Source organism: Oncorhynchus kisutch, linkage group LG22 (genome assembly GCF_002021735.2).
Source record: "Oncorhynchus kisutch isolate 150728-3 linkage group LG22, Okis_V2, whole genome shotgun sequence".
In the NCBI taxonomy this organism is placed as follows: Eukaryota; Metazoa; Chordata; class Actinopteri; order Salmoniformes; family Salmonidae; genus Oncorhynchus; species Oncorhynchus kisutch.
In genome coordinates this window covers 39,918,039-39,938,213 of record NC_034195.2, presented here as the reverse complement: position 1 = coordinate 39,938,213, position 20,175 = coordinate 39,918,039, and the positions used below count along the sequence as shown (strand labels likewise).

At 43.4% G+C, this 20,175-nt stretch overlaps 1 protein-coding gene across 1 annotated transcript in view; it reads right to left on the bottom strand.

Moving 5' to 3' along the window:
- Positions 1-20,175, bottom strand: part of LOC109867287 (protein O-mannosyl-transferase TMTC2-like) — a 165,921-nt gene that overhangs the window by 73,304 nt on the left and 72,442 nt on the right. The window contains exon 2 of the mRNA XM_020456366.2: positions 16,107-16,686. Coding sequence (XP_020311955.1) covers positions 16,107-16,686 — 580 coding nt within the window. The remainder of the gene's footprint in view (positions 1-16,106; positions 16,687-20,175) is intronic.

Below are 20,175 nucleotides of genomic sequence, written 5' to 3'. Positions count from 1 at the left end.
GATAGTTGTAATGTATCGTGTTTCAGCATTGTGTATTCACAGAGTATGGGAGGCATGATATGGTAAAGAATGACTGACAACCCCTTAGGGACATAAGACCATATGAGTTAAAGCAACATCACCGACCACCACTGTCTTTTTCCCAACATAAAAAGTACACATGATGCAAGAGGTGCTCTCATACTATTATGTGGGCACAACTGTCCACAGTCACAAACAGAGGAACAAATGGGCATTCACTCCCAGTCCATTTAAACAACATTTTAACCACACATCAAAAGGGAACTATTTTAATTACAGACATTATAAAATGTTTATCCAAAAGCATGGGGTAAACATTTATATATCCTCTCTTTTCTCATTTTTAATGCTCCCGAGTAGACAAAACTCTTTGTCACACAGTTGTCCAAACATTTACTTTAATAGCCAACCAACAAAGCAATTTGCGTGGTGGAAAAACATTGCAAAAGCCAAGTCCTAAGGAAAGACATTTTACTGCATATTGCTAATGAAGAGCTCATACTGAAAAGCAATGCTAACGTTGGCCAAGGTAGGTGTACTAATTGTATCTTACTTCAGTATCTGTTATTGAAAATGAGCCTATTAACCAGTTCCACGCACAAAATTTGCTCATAAAAAAAACATTTTTCCACATAAAGATAAATCGGTTAGACCACAAACGTAAGCGCTGCCAGCCATGTTATATTTGGATGCTAATAAAGTATTTGGTAGGCGTACATACAGGCTAGCATGCTATCCTTCCATAAATGCTACAACACTCACAAAGGCGACATTACGAATATCCACGTAGAGAAGGGGGACTTGAATAAACAAACTGACAGTGTAGAAAAGTACTCCCATCCCTATCGACTACATGTCTTGGCTGTAGTCTATTATTGAAAAAGAGTCTAATCCTGACCTGTTGGAAATAGTGCAGAATGTGATATCCCTACTGTAAACATTGGGCCCAACTCCCATACAGTGTAGCTATAGCTAGCTAGAAGAAACGTGATAGTAGTAATGTTTGCAGTAGGATATACCATGGTTTGTTCGTTAGTCATAAAGACGTTAATATCACACCATTAGCATACTAGATGTACAAAAAGTCTGCATGGTAATTAAAAACAGCTCTTTGAGCTTAGTGATGGGTGACTGTGATTGGCTGGAGGAGTACAGTGTGTTTTGGATTTTTTTATAAGTGAACAGCAACCAATAGCAACCAAGAGTTCTACCAGGTCTCTCAATAAAACTCACCCCAGAGAACTAGGGAGGAGAGGCTGCCAAGAACTCACTAGACTCAGCCTCCAACATCTCTCTCTCTCTTTCTCTCTGTTAACCCAACATGTGTTTATTCACTTACTCTCATCCTCTTTTTCGTTCTTGGACGCACACACACGTCTAATCACCTCTCACACACGCACACCTCTTCATTGCTTGACTTTGTAAGGATCGGGAAATACTGAACATCAGCATATTTGACGCTGATTATACTTCATGCTGATGAGATTAAATCTACCATTCCAACAAGCACATACAGTGGTTCCTCCTTTAAAAGTTGCGTCACACTGCAGCACACCTTGTGGGCTGCTGCAGCATTCTATGGTATGTTATTTAATTGTCAGACATTTTTTTTTACGTTAATGAGAGTTAGTGCTTGTTTAACCACAAGAGGGCATCTTTGAGAAGCATTTGATAGTCTCCCATATTGGCATTACTAGATAATTAAAACCTTTTTTGAAATAACATAGTACATGGGATTGATTTGAAGAAATTTGGTTTGATTAATATTATGGTGTTTCTATTCAGAGGAAAATTTTAATCGAAACCCCCAGGGTTTCTGCTTGGATGGAATGGAAAATATTGTGCTGTACAACGTGACGGTCGGGAGTAGGCTAAAGCATAAGAGGATTGGAGGATTCAAAATTAATATCTATGGGGCATAACATTTCGACACCCTAATTGTAGTGTAACCAAGACGCATTTCGCCTATGGTAGGCCTACAGTATATCCAAAACTATTTTTTTCAATGACGTGACTCTCCGCCAATAATTACATTTAGAGGATTGGTAGATTTAATTAATATTTTAGGGGCATTTTCCATTAGGATCTGTGAGAATATCTGAGAATATCTAAGGGGATTTTATATAATTCTAAATGAATTAATAATAAATAAATAAATAATAATAATGATGGCTTTGTTTAAAAAGTATCCAACGGTATTTTGGAGATCATTTAATTTGTTTTCATTTAACCTAGAGTGAGTGAAGAAAAAGGCAATTCTTGAACATGGTGTGAGACATTCACCACTAATTTGTAAATAAATCCAGTTTGTTATTTAGAATGATTTATTTCTAGAGAAACCTAACGTGATTATTTAGCAGACGTCACAATCTGGAACGGTGCTGAAATAGACGTCCAAAGCGGGAAGGCTGTATATAATGATATTTTGGAGATTATTTCATTTTAAAAAATGACAGTGAGCGATTGTAATCTGAATAAAGGCCAAAATATAGCCCTGCCAATAGCCATCATTTTCAGTAAGCAACCATTTGTTTCAATCAATCAATCAAATGTATTTATAAAGCCCTTTTTACATTAGCTGATGTCACAAAGTGCTGTACAGAAACCCAGCCTAAAACCCCAAACAGCAAGCAATGCAGATGTAGAAGCACGGTGGCTAGGAAAAACTCCCTAGAAAGGCCGGAACCTAGGAAGAAATCTAGAGAGGGAAAAGGCTGTGAGGGGTGGCCAGTCTTCTTCTGGCTGTGCCGGGTGGAGATTATAACAGTATAACACTATTGCTTCTAACTTCAATATGCCCTTTAAATAAAGACCTAAACCACTTTTAACAGCACTTTACTCAATACTAGTGAGACTCATGTCGTCTACGGTAGGCCTATAGTTTATCGAAAAATATGACGCCACACTCCGCCAATAATTACATATAGAGGATTGGAGGATTAAAACCAAAAGCCACCTCATAGGGCTCCCGGTGGAGGCTGGCACGGGTATCGAACCTGCATCAGCCAGTTAAGTTATGAACCTGCATCATCAGCCAGTCAAGTTATTTTGTATAGGTCTAGGCTCTGAAGAAATAGACTCCAATTAAACCTTCTTGTTGTTTGTAAAGTCAAATTAAAATGAATATTATTGTTGAAATGAATTGCTCGACTGGTGTAGGTTTTCTCCATCTGTTAGGGTGCAACACTTGCATAACAAGTTAGCTATATTTTCAGCACCAGCCACTGTTCACCTCCTATTGATTTGCGTTGCGGTTGACGGCAGTAATTTTTAAAATTCAACCTTTATTTAACTAGGCAAGTCAGGTAAGAACAAATTCTTATTTACAATGACGGCCTAGCCTGGCCAAACCCGGATGACGCTGGGTCAATTGTGCGCCGCCTTATGGCACTCGGAATCACAGTCGGATGTGATACAGCCTGTATTCGAATCAGGGACTATAGTAATGCCTATTGCACTGAGATGTAGTGCCTTAGAAAGGTTGATATAAATTATATGTTGCGAGTTGGGGAGAGGGGTTTTTCACACCTAGGTCGGCTATTAGACAATTCTGTAGTAAAGGTTGAATAGTCTATTGTTCATGTAATGATGGGCGGTGAGTCGTAAGTAGGTGCAGGTGAAACGTTTTAATAAAACAACAAAACCAAGAACACGACACTAACAAAAGGCAGTACACCGATACACAAGAACAATACTAACTGGTGAGTGAACCTGGGAGAGTGACTTAAAAAGGGGAGGAAATTATGAAGTTAATGGAGTCCATCATAATGATTCCAGGTGCGCGTAATGATGAGTGGCAGGTGTGCGTAATGATGAATCCCAGGACCGGTGGTTAGTGCTCTGGCGACGTCGTATGCTGGAGGGGAGGAGCAGACGTGACAGTTCAGCTAAAAGCCCATCCTAGAAACATTGTTTGCAGAATTCACAGCCTGTTACAGGACGCTTGTGAAAAACAAAATGCCTCCAGCTGTCGAAACACCGAATATCTAAGGGGCTTTTATATAATTAATTTGCGGGGTTAATAATAATAATTTCCCCCTTTCCACTTGTTAAATAGCCTGGATTGTAACTCCCATCTTGTTCCTCGCCCTCTTCCCTGTGTCATTCTCCGCCTGAGTGGCCAGCTTGTGGGCGTGCTGGCATGATATGGCTAGAATTCAGCATAGCAAGTTTGTATGAAGGTCTGATTATTCACAGGCAAATAGTAATAAGCTCTAAACCGCTCTGGTGACAAACAAATTTTGCTGCCGTGTTTTCAATCGTCCAGATGGCTGGGAGAACCTAGGTAGCTAGCTAACAGCCATGGAGGAGGTTGAAAGGATTGCATGCCCAGCTGTCAAAGTGAGCGAGTAGGCTATTCTGGATAGAGCAGGTACTTTTGTGTAGTTTCAGTCCTTAGAAGTGAGGACAGAGAACATCATATTCAGTGATCATATTCATTATACTCAAGTTTAATTTGAGTATAATGAAGTCTATTTCTTGTGGTTTTCTGTCTTCAGATACAGAGAGCTGTGAAAGCCTGTCTGCAGATTAAGAGGTCCCAATGAAGAGCAGCGGTTCTCAGTCGTGGCCCTGGGGACTCACAGGGGTGCACATTTTTGTTTTGCCTTAGCACTACACTGCACTTACTGGGGCTCTTTCATACCGTCACTAGGGAGGGGTGCGTCACTTGAGTGGGTTGAGTCACTGATGTGATCTTCCTGTCTGGGTTGGCGTCCCCCTTGGGTTGTGCCGTGACGGAGATCTTTGTGGGCTATACTCAGCCTTGTCACAGGATGGTAAGTTGGTGGTTGAAGATATCCCTCTAGTGGTGTGGGGGCTGTGCTTTGGCGGGTGGGGTTATATCCTTCCTGTTTGGCCCTGTCCGAGGGTGTCCTCGGATGGGGCCACAGTGTCTCCTGACCCCTCCTGTCTCAGCCTCCAGTATTTATGCTGCAGTAGTTTATGTGTCGGGGGCTAGGGTCAGTTTGTTATATCTGGAGTACTTCTCCTGTCCTATTCGGTGTCCTGTGTGAATTTAAGTGTCCTCTCTCTAATTCTCTCTTTCTCTCTTTCTTTCTCTCTCTCGGAGGACCTGAGCCCTAGGACCATGCCTCAGGACTACCTGACATGATGACTCCTTGCTGTCCCCAGTCCACCTGGCCGTGCTTCTGCTCCAGTTTCAACTGTTCTGACTTATTATTATTTGACCATGCTGGTCATTTTTGAACATTTGAACATCTTGGCCATGTTCTGTTATAATCTCCACCCGGCACAGCCAGAAGAGGACTGGCCAACCCACATAGCCTGGTTCCTCTCTAGGTTTCTTCCTAGGTTTTGGCCTTTCTAGGGAGTTTTTCCTAGCCACCGTGCTTCTACACCTGCATTGCTTGCTGTTTGGGGTTTTAGGCTGGGTTTCGGTACAGCACTTTGAGATATCAGCTGATGTACGAAGGGCTATATAAATACATTTGATTTGATTTGACTACACAGCTGATTCAAATGATCAAGTTATCATCAAGCTTCAAGTGGTATTTATGTATTCATTTGTGACGATATCCTTGATATGATCCTGCTATTGTCACATGCTACACATGCACATGTACCTATCTATCCAATGCTATTGTGACTAGGGTGGGCATTCTAGTTTCTTTGTTTTCTATTTATTTGTGTTTGGCCGGGTGTGGTTCTCAATCAGAGGCAGCTGTCTATTGTTGTCTCTGATTGGGAATCATACTTAGGCAGCCTTTTTCCTTTCGCATTTGTGGGTAGTTATCTTTGTTAGTGGCAATATTGCCCAAGTTAAGCTTCACGGTGGTTTCCTTGTTTTGTTGGCGACATTCATTTCAAATAAAAAGAAATGTACGCTCATCCCGCTGCGCTTTGGTCCAGTAATTTCCAGGAAGAGGATCGTGACAGTTATCATGATTTGTTATAAGGGATATTATACTTTAGTAATTCACAATGATCTGGTAATGTAAATGTCTATTTATCTTCATGTGTCTGTTTTTCAGCATAAAGTACTCTGTAGCCACTTAGTGTGGACACCAGGTGAGACTACACACACACAGATTCCTGTTGAACAGTCTTTTTAACTACCTTATTTTCTCAATAACAGTCTCTCTCCTTCACTTCATCCCTCTCCCCCTTCTCCCTAAATCCTCTAGGTTATATCAGCTGTGTTGGTGAACCCCTCCCGCATCTGAACTGGCTGACACAGAGGGCACAGCATCACCATAGTTGAGATGACACTTGGTCGGATCAACAGGAAGTGTTATTAAAGAGATGCTTTACATTGAAATACACATAGAGATGTAGTAGTCCAATAGTTAATGATCCAAGGTCAGTTTTGCATTTCACCTCCTGATGATTATGATGATTGACTGTGTTAGAATTTTAAAAAACAAGACTTAATCATGCTCTCTCTATATCCATCTGTCTCTCGTCTGCAGGTATGTTTTGATGTGAGAGAGGAAGCCAGTCCCTTCATCACCACTGGGAGCCCAAGGCTGGTTAGGAGACACCGCTACAGACACTATGTAATTGTGATGAAGTGAGAGAATATTAGGGTAGCACTGTAATTCATTAATCATATGCTGTCTTCCCTGCTCCTCTGTTACCTCTTTCCCTTTCTGTCTTCTACACCTCTCTACCCACCTCATCTTTCTGCCTCTTTTTTTATAATGCACACCATATGTGCATTGAAGTACAGATTGAACTTATATTTATAATATAATATTACAATTATAATATTCATAATTCATGTACTATGCATTTATAACACCTGGATAAGGAACGTTCAAAAAATGGTTTCACATTCTCCACTGGTTGAAATGAAGTTCTCATTGAAATACTACACCTATATCCTGTGTCCTCAGATTAATGCAGATGAAGGGAGTTAGACACGAATACGAAGTGTAGTGTACTGTTTTTTTCTGTATATATGAATTACAAATCAGCCTTTACTTAAATCATGTTTCTAGTCTATTGCATAGTTATATGTGTAATCATTGATGTCCCAGGAGCAGGAGTGGTAAACACTGCTGAAGTGTATAATTGTAATACATACATCCAGACACAGCATCATTCAAAGAATAGAACCGCACCTTTATTTGTCAAGGAAGAGAACACGATCAGTGAATATATTCAATGTACAGGCTACAACGTGGGGATCTCATGCGTGGTAATAACTACATGTATATAGGACTTGCATCCTTGGCACAATAAAGTTATTATATTATACTCAATCCATAGGCTTCATTAATGCCATTCAGACTTGAAGTTGATACAACAACTATGATAGCTGAGGTTCATAGATAGGTTCTGAACTAATATTCATACCAAATGTTTTAGGGTCCATACACAGATCGGCTACATACTGTAATACATACAAGAAAAAAAGTTAGCAAATTAATTAAGTACATGTTTATCGTCAGTCAGACTGGCGTTTCAGCATGCTTACTTATGAAAGTTCACATGCCTGTAATACACCAACAATCTTTGAAACCAAAGACATTTGAAATATAAGCAACTTTCTTTCAGAACACCTATCTTTCAACACAAATCCAAATAGTGGCTGTCTCAGGTTGACAACAGAGACACATTTGATGTGACCACCCTCCAGCACCAACAATCATTGAAACCAATGACATTTGAAATATAACCCACTGGGCAAACACTGGTTGGATAAATGTTGTTTCGACATAATTTCAACAAAATTATATTGAACCAACATGGAACAGACATTGGATTGACATCTGTGCCCAGTGGAAAGTAACGTTCTTTCAGCACGGCTAAACACAAAATCCAAAAGGCGGCTGTTTCAGGTTGACAGCAGAGACACACTTGATGTGACCTTCCTCCAAAGAGGGTCATATAAATGCTATCCTTCTTTTGAGACAAGGCATATAAAAATATAATTATATTCATACATTCTCAGTGCTATCAATAGATTGCATACAAAAATGGTCTGAAAATAATCATGCAATTTCCCCGGAAATTGCACATGCTAAATTGGGGTGATTGACCTCTCTGTCTTTAGTTCAACTACATGCTTTCTCCCCTGCATGTGTGTGATAGGGCTTCATAACCGACCAATCAGTTGCGAGCCTTCCGAGGTATGAAAAGACATGGACAGCAGCCATCCGATACTGGCAGAGACAAAGCACATTAGCATGTAAATAGAAGCTCTAATAAATTAGGCCCAGATAAAGCAGCACTTCGTAGGGGCCAAGGCTCATACATATGGAATGGAGGGGTGAAACAACAACAACACTCCAATAAAACGTGATGAAATATGCAGGGATTTTCACATTGTCGAGTGATTACTGTGTGGACGTGTGCCTGGTACAGTGTACGCCAGTGGTTTGTGTTCTTGGAGTGTGGGCCAGCTGAAACTGGGATATACAGAGAGAGCGAGCCGTGCACATTCTCCATTCTTTCCTATGTGAGCACGGGTGCTGGAGCGTGAACAGGGCGGGACCAAAGTTGGGGAAAATGTGAACTTTATGCAAATATTCTGCTGTATCACAACGCTATTGCCCAATCAAAGCTCACTGTAGCTTCCAGCCCCTACTGGATTGGCTGTTGATACCTAGCACTAACTAGCCTGCTTGCTAGCTTGCTAACACACACATGAGGGCAAAGCTAGAGTGGCTATCCAAATTAACATGTTGCATAGAAATCCCCTCTTACTGGAGAACTTGGACTGAATAATATACTATTGCACTGACTTCACAGAATGACTCTGCTTTCACATAATAACTCTCAAGCCCCTAGCTCTTAACTGTCAAGATTTTTGAAACCACAAAACGAACCCATAATAACACAATGGGAGATTTGCAGTGGATATAAAATGATAAAGTAATAGACTGAAAGCCACAATCACATAAGGATCCCATTTCAATATCCTAGAACACAGTTCTGGAAATGTCAACCGACAGAAATTAGTACGGGACAGTGGTCAAACGACCACCCCTCCCTCATCACTTTCAAACGTTCCCTAAAACAGTTCTGCGAGCAGGCCTTTATAATCAACCTGGCCTGGGTATCCTGGAAGGATATCGACCTCATCCCATCAGTAGAGGATGCCTGGTTGATCTTTAAAAGTGCTTTCCTCACCATCTTAAATAAGCATTCCTTTCAAAAAACGTAGAACTAAGAACAGATATAGCACTTGGTTTACTCCAGACTTGACTGTCCTTGACCAGCACAAAAACACAGAGTTGTTGTGCACTAGCATCATATAGTCCCCGCAATATGCACATTTTCAGGGAAGTCAGTAACAAATACACACAGTCAGTCAAGAAAGCAAAGGGTAGCTTTTTCAAACAGAAATGTGCATCCTGCAGCACGAATTCCAAAAGGTTTTGGGACACTGTAAAGTCCATGGGGAATAAGAGTACCTCCTCCCAGCTGCCAACTGCACTGAGACTAGGAAACACTGTCACCACCGATAATTCCACAGTAATAGAGAATTTCAATAAGCATTTCTCTACGGCTGGCCATGCTTTCCACCTGGCTACCCCAAAAGCTCTGCATCAACCACATCAACTGGCTCAAGTCCCCCCCCCGCTTCCCCTTCACCCAAATCCAGACAGCCAATGTTCTGAAAGAGATGCTAAATCTGGACCCCTACAAATCAGCTGGGCTAGATAATCTGGAACCTCTCTTCCTAAAATTATCTGCCGCCATTGTTGCAACCCCTATTACTAGTCTGTTCAACCTCTCTTTCGTATCGTCTGAGATTCTTAAAGATTGGAAAGCGGCCATCCCCCTCATCCCCCTCTTCAAATGGGGTGACACCCTATTTGAACAAAAACACCCACCCATAACACGTTCTCCAGCAGGTATATTTCACTGGGCATCCCCAAAGCCAACACGTCTTTGGCCTCCTTTCCTTCCAGTTCTCTGCTGTCAATGACTGGAACGAATTGCAAAAATCACTGAAGTTGGAGACTTTTATCTCCCTCACTAACTTTAAGCATCAGCTGTCAGAGCAGCTTACCAATCGCTGCAGCTGTACACAGCCCATCTGTAAATAGCCCATCCAACCAAATACCTACCTCATTCCCATATTTGTTTTTGTTTTTCTGCTCTTTTGCACACCAGTATTTCTACTTGCACATCCTCATCTGCACATATATCACTCCAGTGTAAATTGCTACATTTGTATTACTTTGCCAATATTGGCCTATTTATTGCCTTACCTCCTTATTTAATTTGCACACACTGTATACAGATTTTTCTATGGTGTTATTGTACATTTGTTTATCTCATGTGTAACTCTGTGTAGTTGTTTTTGTCGCACCTCTTTGCTTTATCTTGGCCAGGTCGCAGTTGTAAATGAGAACTTGTCTCATCTCAATATCTGCGGTGCTGCTCGTGGCAATGTCATTTCGATGAGTCTACCTTTAATGCCTTGTTTCTCTCCAATCAAACAATATGAAGCCTCCCTTCCTAAACGTTGTATCCCTCCACCGATGGCCTGTTCACAAACTTAACAATGGGATGTTCTCCACGACCAAATCACCTTATACCATCCACCACTGCGACCTGTATGCTCTAGTCGGCTGGCCCTCGCTACATATTCGTCGCCAGACCCACTGGCTCCAGGTCATCTATAAGTCTATGCTAGGTAAAGCTCCGCCTCATCTCAGTTCACTGGTCACGATAACAACACCCACCCGTAGCACACGTTCCAGCAAGTACAGTGGGGCAAAAAAGTATTTAGCCAGCCACCAATTGTGCAAGTTCTCCCACTTAAAAAGATGAGTGAGGCCTGTAATTTTCATCATAGGTACACTTAAACTATGACAGACAAAATTAGAAAAAAAATCCAGAAAATCACATTGTAGGATTTTTAATGAATTTATTTGCAAATTATAGTGGAAAATAAGTATTTGGTCACCTGTAATCGTAGATTCAGATCATTCAGGCGAGAAAAAACGTCACCCAGATAGGCCAGTCGTGTGAGAAACTCGTCATCATGCAAGCGGTCAGACAAGTGAAAATTATGGTCAGTAAAGAAAACTTTAAACTCGTCTCTCAATTCAAAAAAAATGTGTCAATACTTTGCCCATTGATAACCAGCGCATTTCTGTATGTTGTAAAAGTGTTACATGGTCGCTGCCCATGTCATTGCATAGTGCAGAAAACACATGAGAGTTCAGAGGCCTTGCTTTAACAAAGTGAACCATTTTCACTGTAATGTCCAAAACGTCTTTCACGCTGTCAGGCATTCCCTTGGCAGCAAGAGCCTCTCGGTGGATGCTGCAGTGTACTCAAGTGGTGTCGGGAGCAACTGCTTTCATGTGTGTTACTACTCCACTATGTCTCCCTGTCATAACTTTTATCAGTACAGATACCAACATGAGCAGCAGCTACGTTTGGCTACATACGGACCGTTAGTGGAATTCCCGCGAGAGAGTAATGGTTAAAGTGATTTGATGTTAATTATTTGACTAGGCTACCTGTATTTGACATTGTGTTGTAATTTCGTTGAACACTTGATGGTTTAATTTTATTTTTGGCATTGAAACAAGGCTACTCAGGTGAGAAAAAAACCTCACCCAAATGTATAGGCCCTGTAAAAATATAAATGGACTGTTAGAAAATGTGAAAAAAAAAATATATATATATTAATGTGAATCACATTTTTATTTGGCGTACCTCCGACGGCATTGCGTGTACCCCTGGGGAATACTTGAATACCCCAGTTTGGGAATACCTGCCCTGGAGCACTCGGCCTAAACATCAGCGCCACATGTAACTTCCACAAAGCTGTGAACGATCTAAGAGACAAGGCAAGAAGGGCCTTCTATGCCATCAAAAGGAACATAAAACTCGACATACCAATTAGGATCTGGCCAAAAATACTTGAATCAGTTATAGAACCCATTACCCTTTATGGTTGTGAGGTATGGGATCCACTAACCAACCAATAATTCACAAAAGGTGACAAACATCAAATTGAGACTCTGCATGCATAATTCTGCAAAAATATCCTCCTTGTACAACAGAAAACACCAAATAATGCATGCAGAGCAGAATTCTCAAACTTCCATAACAATGCCTTCACCTACAGAGAGATGAACCTGGAGAAGAGCCCCTTAATTAAGCAAGCTGGTCCTGGGGCTCTGTTCACAAAACACAAACAGACCCCACAGAGCCCCAAGACAGCAACACAATTAGACCCAACCAAATCATGAGAAAACAAAAATATAATTACTTGACACATTGGAAAGAATTTATAAAAATACAGAGCAAACTAGAATGCTATTTGGCCATAAACAGAGGAAAATTAAGGAAAGCTTTGACTATGTACAGACTCAGTGAGCATAGCATTGCTATTGAGAAAAGCCACCGTAGGTAGACCTGGCTCTCAAGAGAAGACAGGCTATGCTATGTGCACACTGCCCACAAAATGAGGTGGAAACTGAGCTGCACTTCCTAACTTCCTGACAAATGTATGACAATATTAGAGACACATTTCCCTAAGATTACACAGACTGACAAAGAACTTGAAAACAAATCCAATCTTGATAAACTCCCATATCTGCTGGGTGCAATCACAGCAGCAAGATTTGTGACCTGTTGGCAACCAGCGAAGAACAAACACAATTGTAAATACAATCCATATGTATGTTTATTTATTTTCCCTTTTGTACTTTAACTATTTGCACATTGTTGCAACACTGTATATAGACATTTGAAATGTCTTTTTTCTTTTGGAACTTTTGTGGGTGTAATGTTGAATGTTTATTTCACTAAGTGTTTATTATCTATTTCACTTGCTTTGGCAATGTAAACACATGTTACTCATGCCAATAAAGCCCTTACATTTACATTTAAATTGAATTGAGAGATACAGAGAGAGAGAGAGAGATCATTACAACACTGTATATAGACATAATATGACATTTGAAATGTCTTTAATCCTTTGGAACTTTTGTAAGTGTAATGTTTACTGTTCATTTTTTATTGTTTATTTCACTGTGTTTTTTTAATCTATTTCACTTGCTTTGGCAATGTAAACATATGTTTCTCATGCCAATAAAGCCCTTACATTTAAATTTAAATTGAATTGAGAGAGACAGAGAGGGAGGGAGAGAGATTGAGAGAGAGAGAGAGAGAGAGAGGGAGAGAGAGAGAGAGAGAGAGAGAGAGAGAGAGAGAGAGAGAGAGAGAGAGAGAGAGAACGCTGGTCCCAATATAATAACAAAGTAGAATTCATTCAGGTGACTTGGTGTCGTGATCACAGAAAGAGACATACTGTAACCTTATAATTAACAAGGAATGCATGAGACCTGCCAGCCTTAACATCACTCAATGTTCCCTGCTTGTTTCTTCTGTGCTGGGGTTCAAGGATATGCAGTGCGTCTGTGAAACGGACAACTGCCACCTCAAAGCTGCACACTAGAAATGGGTATGCATAGCTTATGGCCCACGGGTGTCTGCCAAGACCATTCATCAACACCATGGCAAAGCATGACAGAAATCCATAGGCTCGGGTCCATCCATGCGAACATTGTGTAAGTAGATCTGCAACTCTCGTCTCAGGGAAGGGTTATCAGGGGAGATGTGTTGGTACGGTGGATTTCCAATCAAATGTCGAAAAGCTGTCAGATATAAGGTATACTTTCTTTCAGTCCTGCTAGCACTGCATTCTCCCAGCCAGCCCTGACACACTATTAGCAGGCCTGTATGCCTCTGTCAACGAATGGGCAGTACTCCAGAGGACACCAAACCTCAGATAAGGCTTAAATCAAGAGAGAGAGGCTAGCATGGAGACAAAGACAGCAAGGGCCCTCACTCACTTTTTCACCCTGTGATGAGCACTAAGCTAGAAGCTAGATGTTTTCTTCCCCGTCTCTCCCTCTTTTCTTTCTGTTCATTCACTTTCCCCCGTCCCCCGCCCACCCCCCACCCCCCTCCACCAACTCTCCCCCGTCCCCCGCCCTCCACCAACTCTCCCCCGTCCCCCCGCCCACCCCCTCCACCAACTCTCCCCCGTCCCCCGCCCACCCCCCTCCACCAACTCTCCCCCGTCCCCCGCCCACCCCCCTCCACCAACTCTCCCCCGTCCCCCGCCCTCCACCAACTCTCCCCCGTCCCCCGCCCACCCCCCTCCACCAACTCTCCCCCGTCCCCCGCCCACCCCCCTCCACCAACTCTCCCCCGCCCTCCATCAACTCTCCCCCGTCCCCCGCCCACCCCCCTCCACCAACTCTCCCCCGTCCCCCGCCCACCCCCCTCCACCAACTCTCCCCCACCCCCCCCTCCACCAACTCTCCCCCGTCCCCCGCCCACCCCCCTCCACCAACTCTCCCCCGTCCTCCGCCCACCCCCCTCCACCAACTCTCCCCCGCCCACCCCCCTCCACCAACTCTCCCCCGTCCCCCCCCCTCCACCAACTCTCCCCCGTCCCCCCCCCCTCCACCAACTCTCCCCCGTCCCCCGCCCACCCCCTCCCTCTCCCAGAAACACCCTTCATCCTTCGCATGTATGCGTCAGCATCCTAAAGTGCCATCGACTCTTCTTGGATCCCTTTTGTCACATTTGTGCACGTCTTTTTCAACTTGGCCTAATGCGCAAAGGCTGGTGGAAGTGACATTGACTAGACAGCAGACAGTAAGCACTTGACAAGGCACAGTTAACACAAGCACGCGCGCACACACACACACACACACACACACACACACACACACACACACACACACACACACACACACACACACACACACACACACTGAAGATTAATGTCAATGTTATGCATTTCATGTAAACAAAATAGCTCCTCATCATCATTATGTTACATTACAGTATCATTCATCTCAATAACATGCACTACATTATGGTGACGGACGAGTAATTAACAAATCATTAACAAACTGAGTTTGGGTCAATGGTTTACTTACTAAAGAGTTTTCTAATTGGGGTTTGCTAACAAATCATGTTGCAAGGGAAGGCAATGATGCATAATGATATTGACACTGTTTAAGGATAATGTAATGATGTAGGCACGATGGGAATTCAAATTCAACTGACAAAACTCTCTAGCAGCCTCCCATGACCCCATTTTCATAATAATATGGTCATAATATGTCACCGCATAACCCATTCATAGACGCCAACTGCTTTAGTGTCTATTGACGATAGTATCATCTGGCTGAGGGCGTTTTGTTAAGATCCCCAAAGCTCATTCTGAACGTAAAAACGCATCGCTTCCGTTATGGTTTTGGAAACATAAGGAACGTATTTTTCATTTCAGCAAGAAATAATTTTCCAAAAAACAAAAGGTTCAATTACTACACACCTTTATAGGGTTAGGGTTAGTGTTCCCACACGGCCATGTTACATCGCTTGTTATGGAAAACACACGGAAGATAGGCAGCCACCCGTGCTAATTAGCTATCTAGCATGCTCTGAACACCTGTTTGTAAGCGTAACATGGGAGGAAGTGTAGTTCGTCAGCTGGAGGCACACAGTTTGTGGATCTGTGCCAAACTGCTACAGTAAGTATATATTTTTTATTTGAGTGATTCTATCAGACTGATATGAAAGATAAGTGGAATATCAGGGTATGTTTCGAAAACCGTTTCGCAAGCAATGATTATTGACGTTTCTAAACGTTTGAACACAACGTCGGAATGGTAGTTCATGCGCAGCCAACCGTGGGCGAAGCTAACCACTGAAAACCCTGGGGATAATAAGAAGGGTTTGGAGTGCTAGTCACTGCTCTGACATTCATGTATGGATGTGTGTTTCTGTGTGTTTGTATGGGTATATAAACCATTTCCATGAAGAAACAGGATAAATAGTGTCCCCTTTGTTTTCTTTCCCCACTTGTATATTTTCCTTGCATTCAGAGGACAAAACAACAGCTCATTCCAGATCACACAGCTGTACATACATGAATTTTTGAAATTTAAATGACATCCTAATGAAAACAAACAACACACAGGAATACTTCCACATAGCAAGACCCATGTGAACAGATCGGCTTTCCACTTTGCGGTTTGCCAGGCTTTTGCCAAGGGGAGAGAGAGGAGGAAATGAGATACATGGGAAAAAACAACACCGCAGGGCAAGGACAAACTGTTTACCTTGTAAACCAGCATGATGACCTGGCGCAATTTGAGCCGGTGGAAAACACAGACGTCGTAGAGGGCCGACACGGCCAGCACCGTCACCCCCTGCTCCTTCCACAGCATGCTGCAGGTGGCGCAGCCCAGGCTGCCCAGGAGCCAGGCCCCCAGCCTGCAGGGCCCCGCAGAGCCCCCTCGCAGGGTGCAGTGACGTACGTAGCACAGCAGCGACAGCAGGAAGAACAGAGCAGAGCCCACGTCGGCCCGGCCAACCACGCCCGCCACTGCCTCTGTGTGAATGGGGTGCGAGGCAAACAATAACCCAGCTAGGAGGCTCCACAGGCCCCCTCCAAGCAGCAGGCGGGCCAACCAGGTGAAGAGGGCTGTGACTGCCCCATGGAGGCCCACATTGACTAGGTGGTAGCCCCAGGGCTCCAAGCCGCCCAGGGCATGGTTGAGGCGGAAGGAAAGGGTACACAGGGGCCGGTAAGACTTGTGGCTGCCGCTGTGGGTGAGCAGGGTGCCCCAGAAGTCATCGTAGAAGATGTTGATCCACGGGGTCTCTGGGAGCAGGTCCTGGTTGGTTTTGATCGCACGGCTGTGGAGAGAAGGACAACAGAGGGGTTAGAAGGTGTATGTGTAATGATCCTCATACTTATGGATAACCTGATCAAGAGCAACGCCACCATAGTACTTGGGTCTTTTCAGTCAATTCAATCAATTCAGTCTTCACTGTATTATGACATTCAGTAGAACTGCAAGGACTGAAATACATGTCTAGATTTCTATTAAACTCAGAAGTGGTCATTTATCATGCCCCAAAGAAAAGAGCTTCAGAAAGAAATCAGTTCACCTTGAACTGTCATGCTCGACAGAGACACAACCAATCACAGTGAGAGATGAGGTACATGTAAGGATGTGTGATCAAACCTCTGAGTGACCATCTCAGCTTCTCCAATTTGACCACCTGGGGCCTCAATCCATTTATACCAACAAGACCAAATGCCACAGGCAGTGTGTGTCCTTTCTCCTGATAAACTATGGATGTATTGTCTCCTTTTTAGATGTTTTGGAGACCTAAACATAAGTAGTAGGCTATGCATTGTAGTATACTTTGGCATATACAAGTACTGTAGCTTTAAAGTTGTGTAAAACTCCTCTGAGAGTTGCTCTAAGATCTTACTGTGTGGACTCAGGGGCCAGGGAGGAGCATGCACCACACCCTTGACCAAAAACAAATAAAGCAAACGAGAGATAGAGGGGGAATGCCATGTTGGCGTAATGGAGCGTGGGGAGCCAGGGACCTGTCAATCACAGCTAGCCTTGTGTCTACCAACCGCTGACTACCGGGTATCTCACACACAGACACAGGGGAGAGAACAAAACAGGAGGGACTAGAGAGCAAACTAGAAAGCAGTTTTAAGGCCATGGATAATCAGTGTTGAGGGGCCATGGAACGCCCATGCTGTCTGTGCATTTCTGTACATGTAGTTACCCCACCACAGGGCAGCCCTGGCCTGGGTACTGTACTATCCCCTCTCCCCATGGCTGGGGTCGAGTCTGAGTGTTTGACCCTGGTGGTCATGCATCAGCCCCAAGCTGTGTGAGGGGTGGAAGGGTGTGCTATTTGCCCCCTACCGGAGCAGAGAGTATCTGGGTATTTGTCACCCAGCTCTGAGGTGTTGTCTGGCTCTGGCAGTGAGACAAGGCCTTAACCCTGGTGTATGGGAGGCAGGAGGAGCAAAAAGGGAGGTGATGTAATGAGTCTCTTTAGAGAGGAGGAGATGCATTATAACATAGAATGCATCATTTAAAAAAGTGATGGATGGGATATGACACGTGTGATAACACACAGAGAGCTCCAGGTTGTAATCAGTCCCCACGGCAAGCCCAATTAGCACACGCAATTAGTTGTGGAGGGAGGAGAGGGAGAAAACAGGCACGCACTGCACAACACAGACTGAGACAAACAAGAAATTCAAAGAAAGAAGCCACGGCGGCAGATGAATCAAGCTGAAATTGATTTTGTTGAAATCATAAAAATAATTTATTTGTCTTACTACCGCAGCATTTGTGTTGCTCTGAAACCTAGAACTTTTACCTGACATTGTCCTATTGAATAGTGTAGCCGCCAATAGCAACCATCTTGCACTGACCCTTAATATGGCTTTACCAGAAAGCAGATGGGTTTGTTGGAAAGGGTGTGGAGATTGCAACCCACAACAAATGACCAAATAAACGACTTCTGACAGGGCGAGGAGAAATCGCCCGCCTTATGATAGATCTGGGGGGAAACGAACTAACCTGGCCTATGTGGAAGTGGAGAGGCAAAGAGAATCAGCCTGGGATATTTCTATATAATAGAAATGCCTGACATGTCAGTAAGCAGATCATTAGGTTTCAGACCTGGGTTCAAAACTATTTAAATCATTTCATATACTTAAGCTGGGCTTGATTAAGCTTGCCTGGTGCAATGGAACCAATAGAATGGTTGCAAAAGTGCCAACCCTGCCCATCTGGACCTCCAAACAGGCTAAAGCAAACGCTGAAAGTATTTGATAGTTTTCAAATAATATTTAAACATAGATCTGATGGGTTTTTGTGGGGCTCCAGGCAGCTCATCACTGGCAGGGTTAGGCCTCTCTCTTTGGTTCATGACTATATGCCAGTTTATTTTCTCTGGCCCATTTGTCAAGTGAGATCTTCACTCCACCACAAAAGGCTCACATCAGCGGTGTTATGGTTCAATTACATCTTTAAACCATTTGGATGACAAGTGTGCCTTTTTTCCATTGCATATTGCCGTGGAGACAGAAAGGACAGATACAATATATATTGCTTCAAAACCAACTCCAGCTCTGGCACCAAAATATAAGGCCAGAAACTAATGCCAGTCTCTCTGAAGCAGTCATAAATGAATTACAACGCAAATGTTCAGCTCTCAGATTGCCTTCTTCTTGAATATTAGAGAGGCAGGCGAGCACCTACACCACTGGGGTTGACAGGCACTCTAGGGGGAGAGGATAGAAGAATGTGGAAAGAGAGAGAGGGGGAAAAGAGAAGGGGTCGTCTAACTCATGTCTCCTTGCCCACCACTGTTCCAAGTGGATGTCAACAAATTTGCATGGTGATGTGTCCAATGTAATCCAAGGCCATTCATTCATTAATCCTGCATGGCTGCGTGGGTCCTGATCACCACAGCGCATCCAGCCCCATTCAGCTCTGGCTACAGGGCCTGCCGGGCCTGCCTGCCTGGTGGAGTGGAAGATTGGGTTTCTGTGGCCGGGCCCCATATTTCTGGGAAGCTGGCGGTAGCAGGACCTCTCTGTGCACTGCAAACCTTTTCCAGCCGGGAGCGCATTCCTTCCGCCAACACCATGCTTCATCCGCCTGCCTGCGTGGCGACTCCCAGAGGACCGGCGGTATCATGTGACCGCTAACAAGCTAAACCCGAAAAGCACTACCTCCCACTCCCATCACCATCGAAGACTTCAACTCTGTCCTAGCCAAGTCATGTCTGCACCCAATCTCTAGGAAGAGTATCATGTGACTCAATCAGTCAGATATTTGTTTCCTTATCACTCTGCCTTGTCAAAGTATTTGCGCAGAGTGCATTTTTTATGTACTAAATATTTGTAGTGAAACTTCCGTTTCAAAAGGAGGGTTCGTCTAAAGCTCAAGGGATACAGACAGGGCAGGCAAGTTAGATAAACATCAACTATAAAGGGTGTAAGCTCAAAGAGGAAACATTATCAACTTTATGTAGGCTTAGTATGTAGATAACTGAATCCTCCAGACAAGATGGTACTCATAGTGATTACTACGGTGGATCTAGTATGTAGATAACTGAATCCTCCAGATAAGATGGTACTTACTCATAGTGATTACTACGGTGGATCTAGTATGTAGATAACTGAATCCTCCAGACAAGATGGTACTCATAGTGATTACTACAGTGGATCTAGTATGTAGATAACTGAATCCTCCAGATAAGATGGTACTTACTCATAGTGATTACTACGGTGGATCTAGTATGTAGATAACTGAATCCTCCAGACAAGATGGTACTCATAGTGATTACTACGGT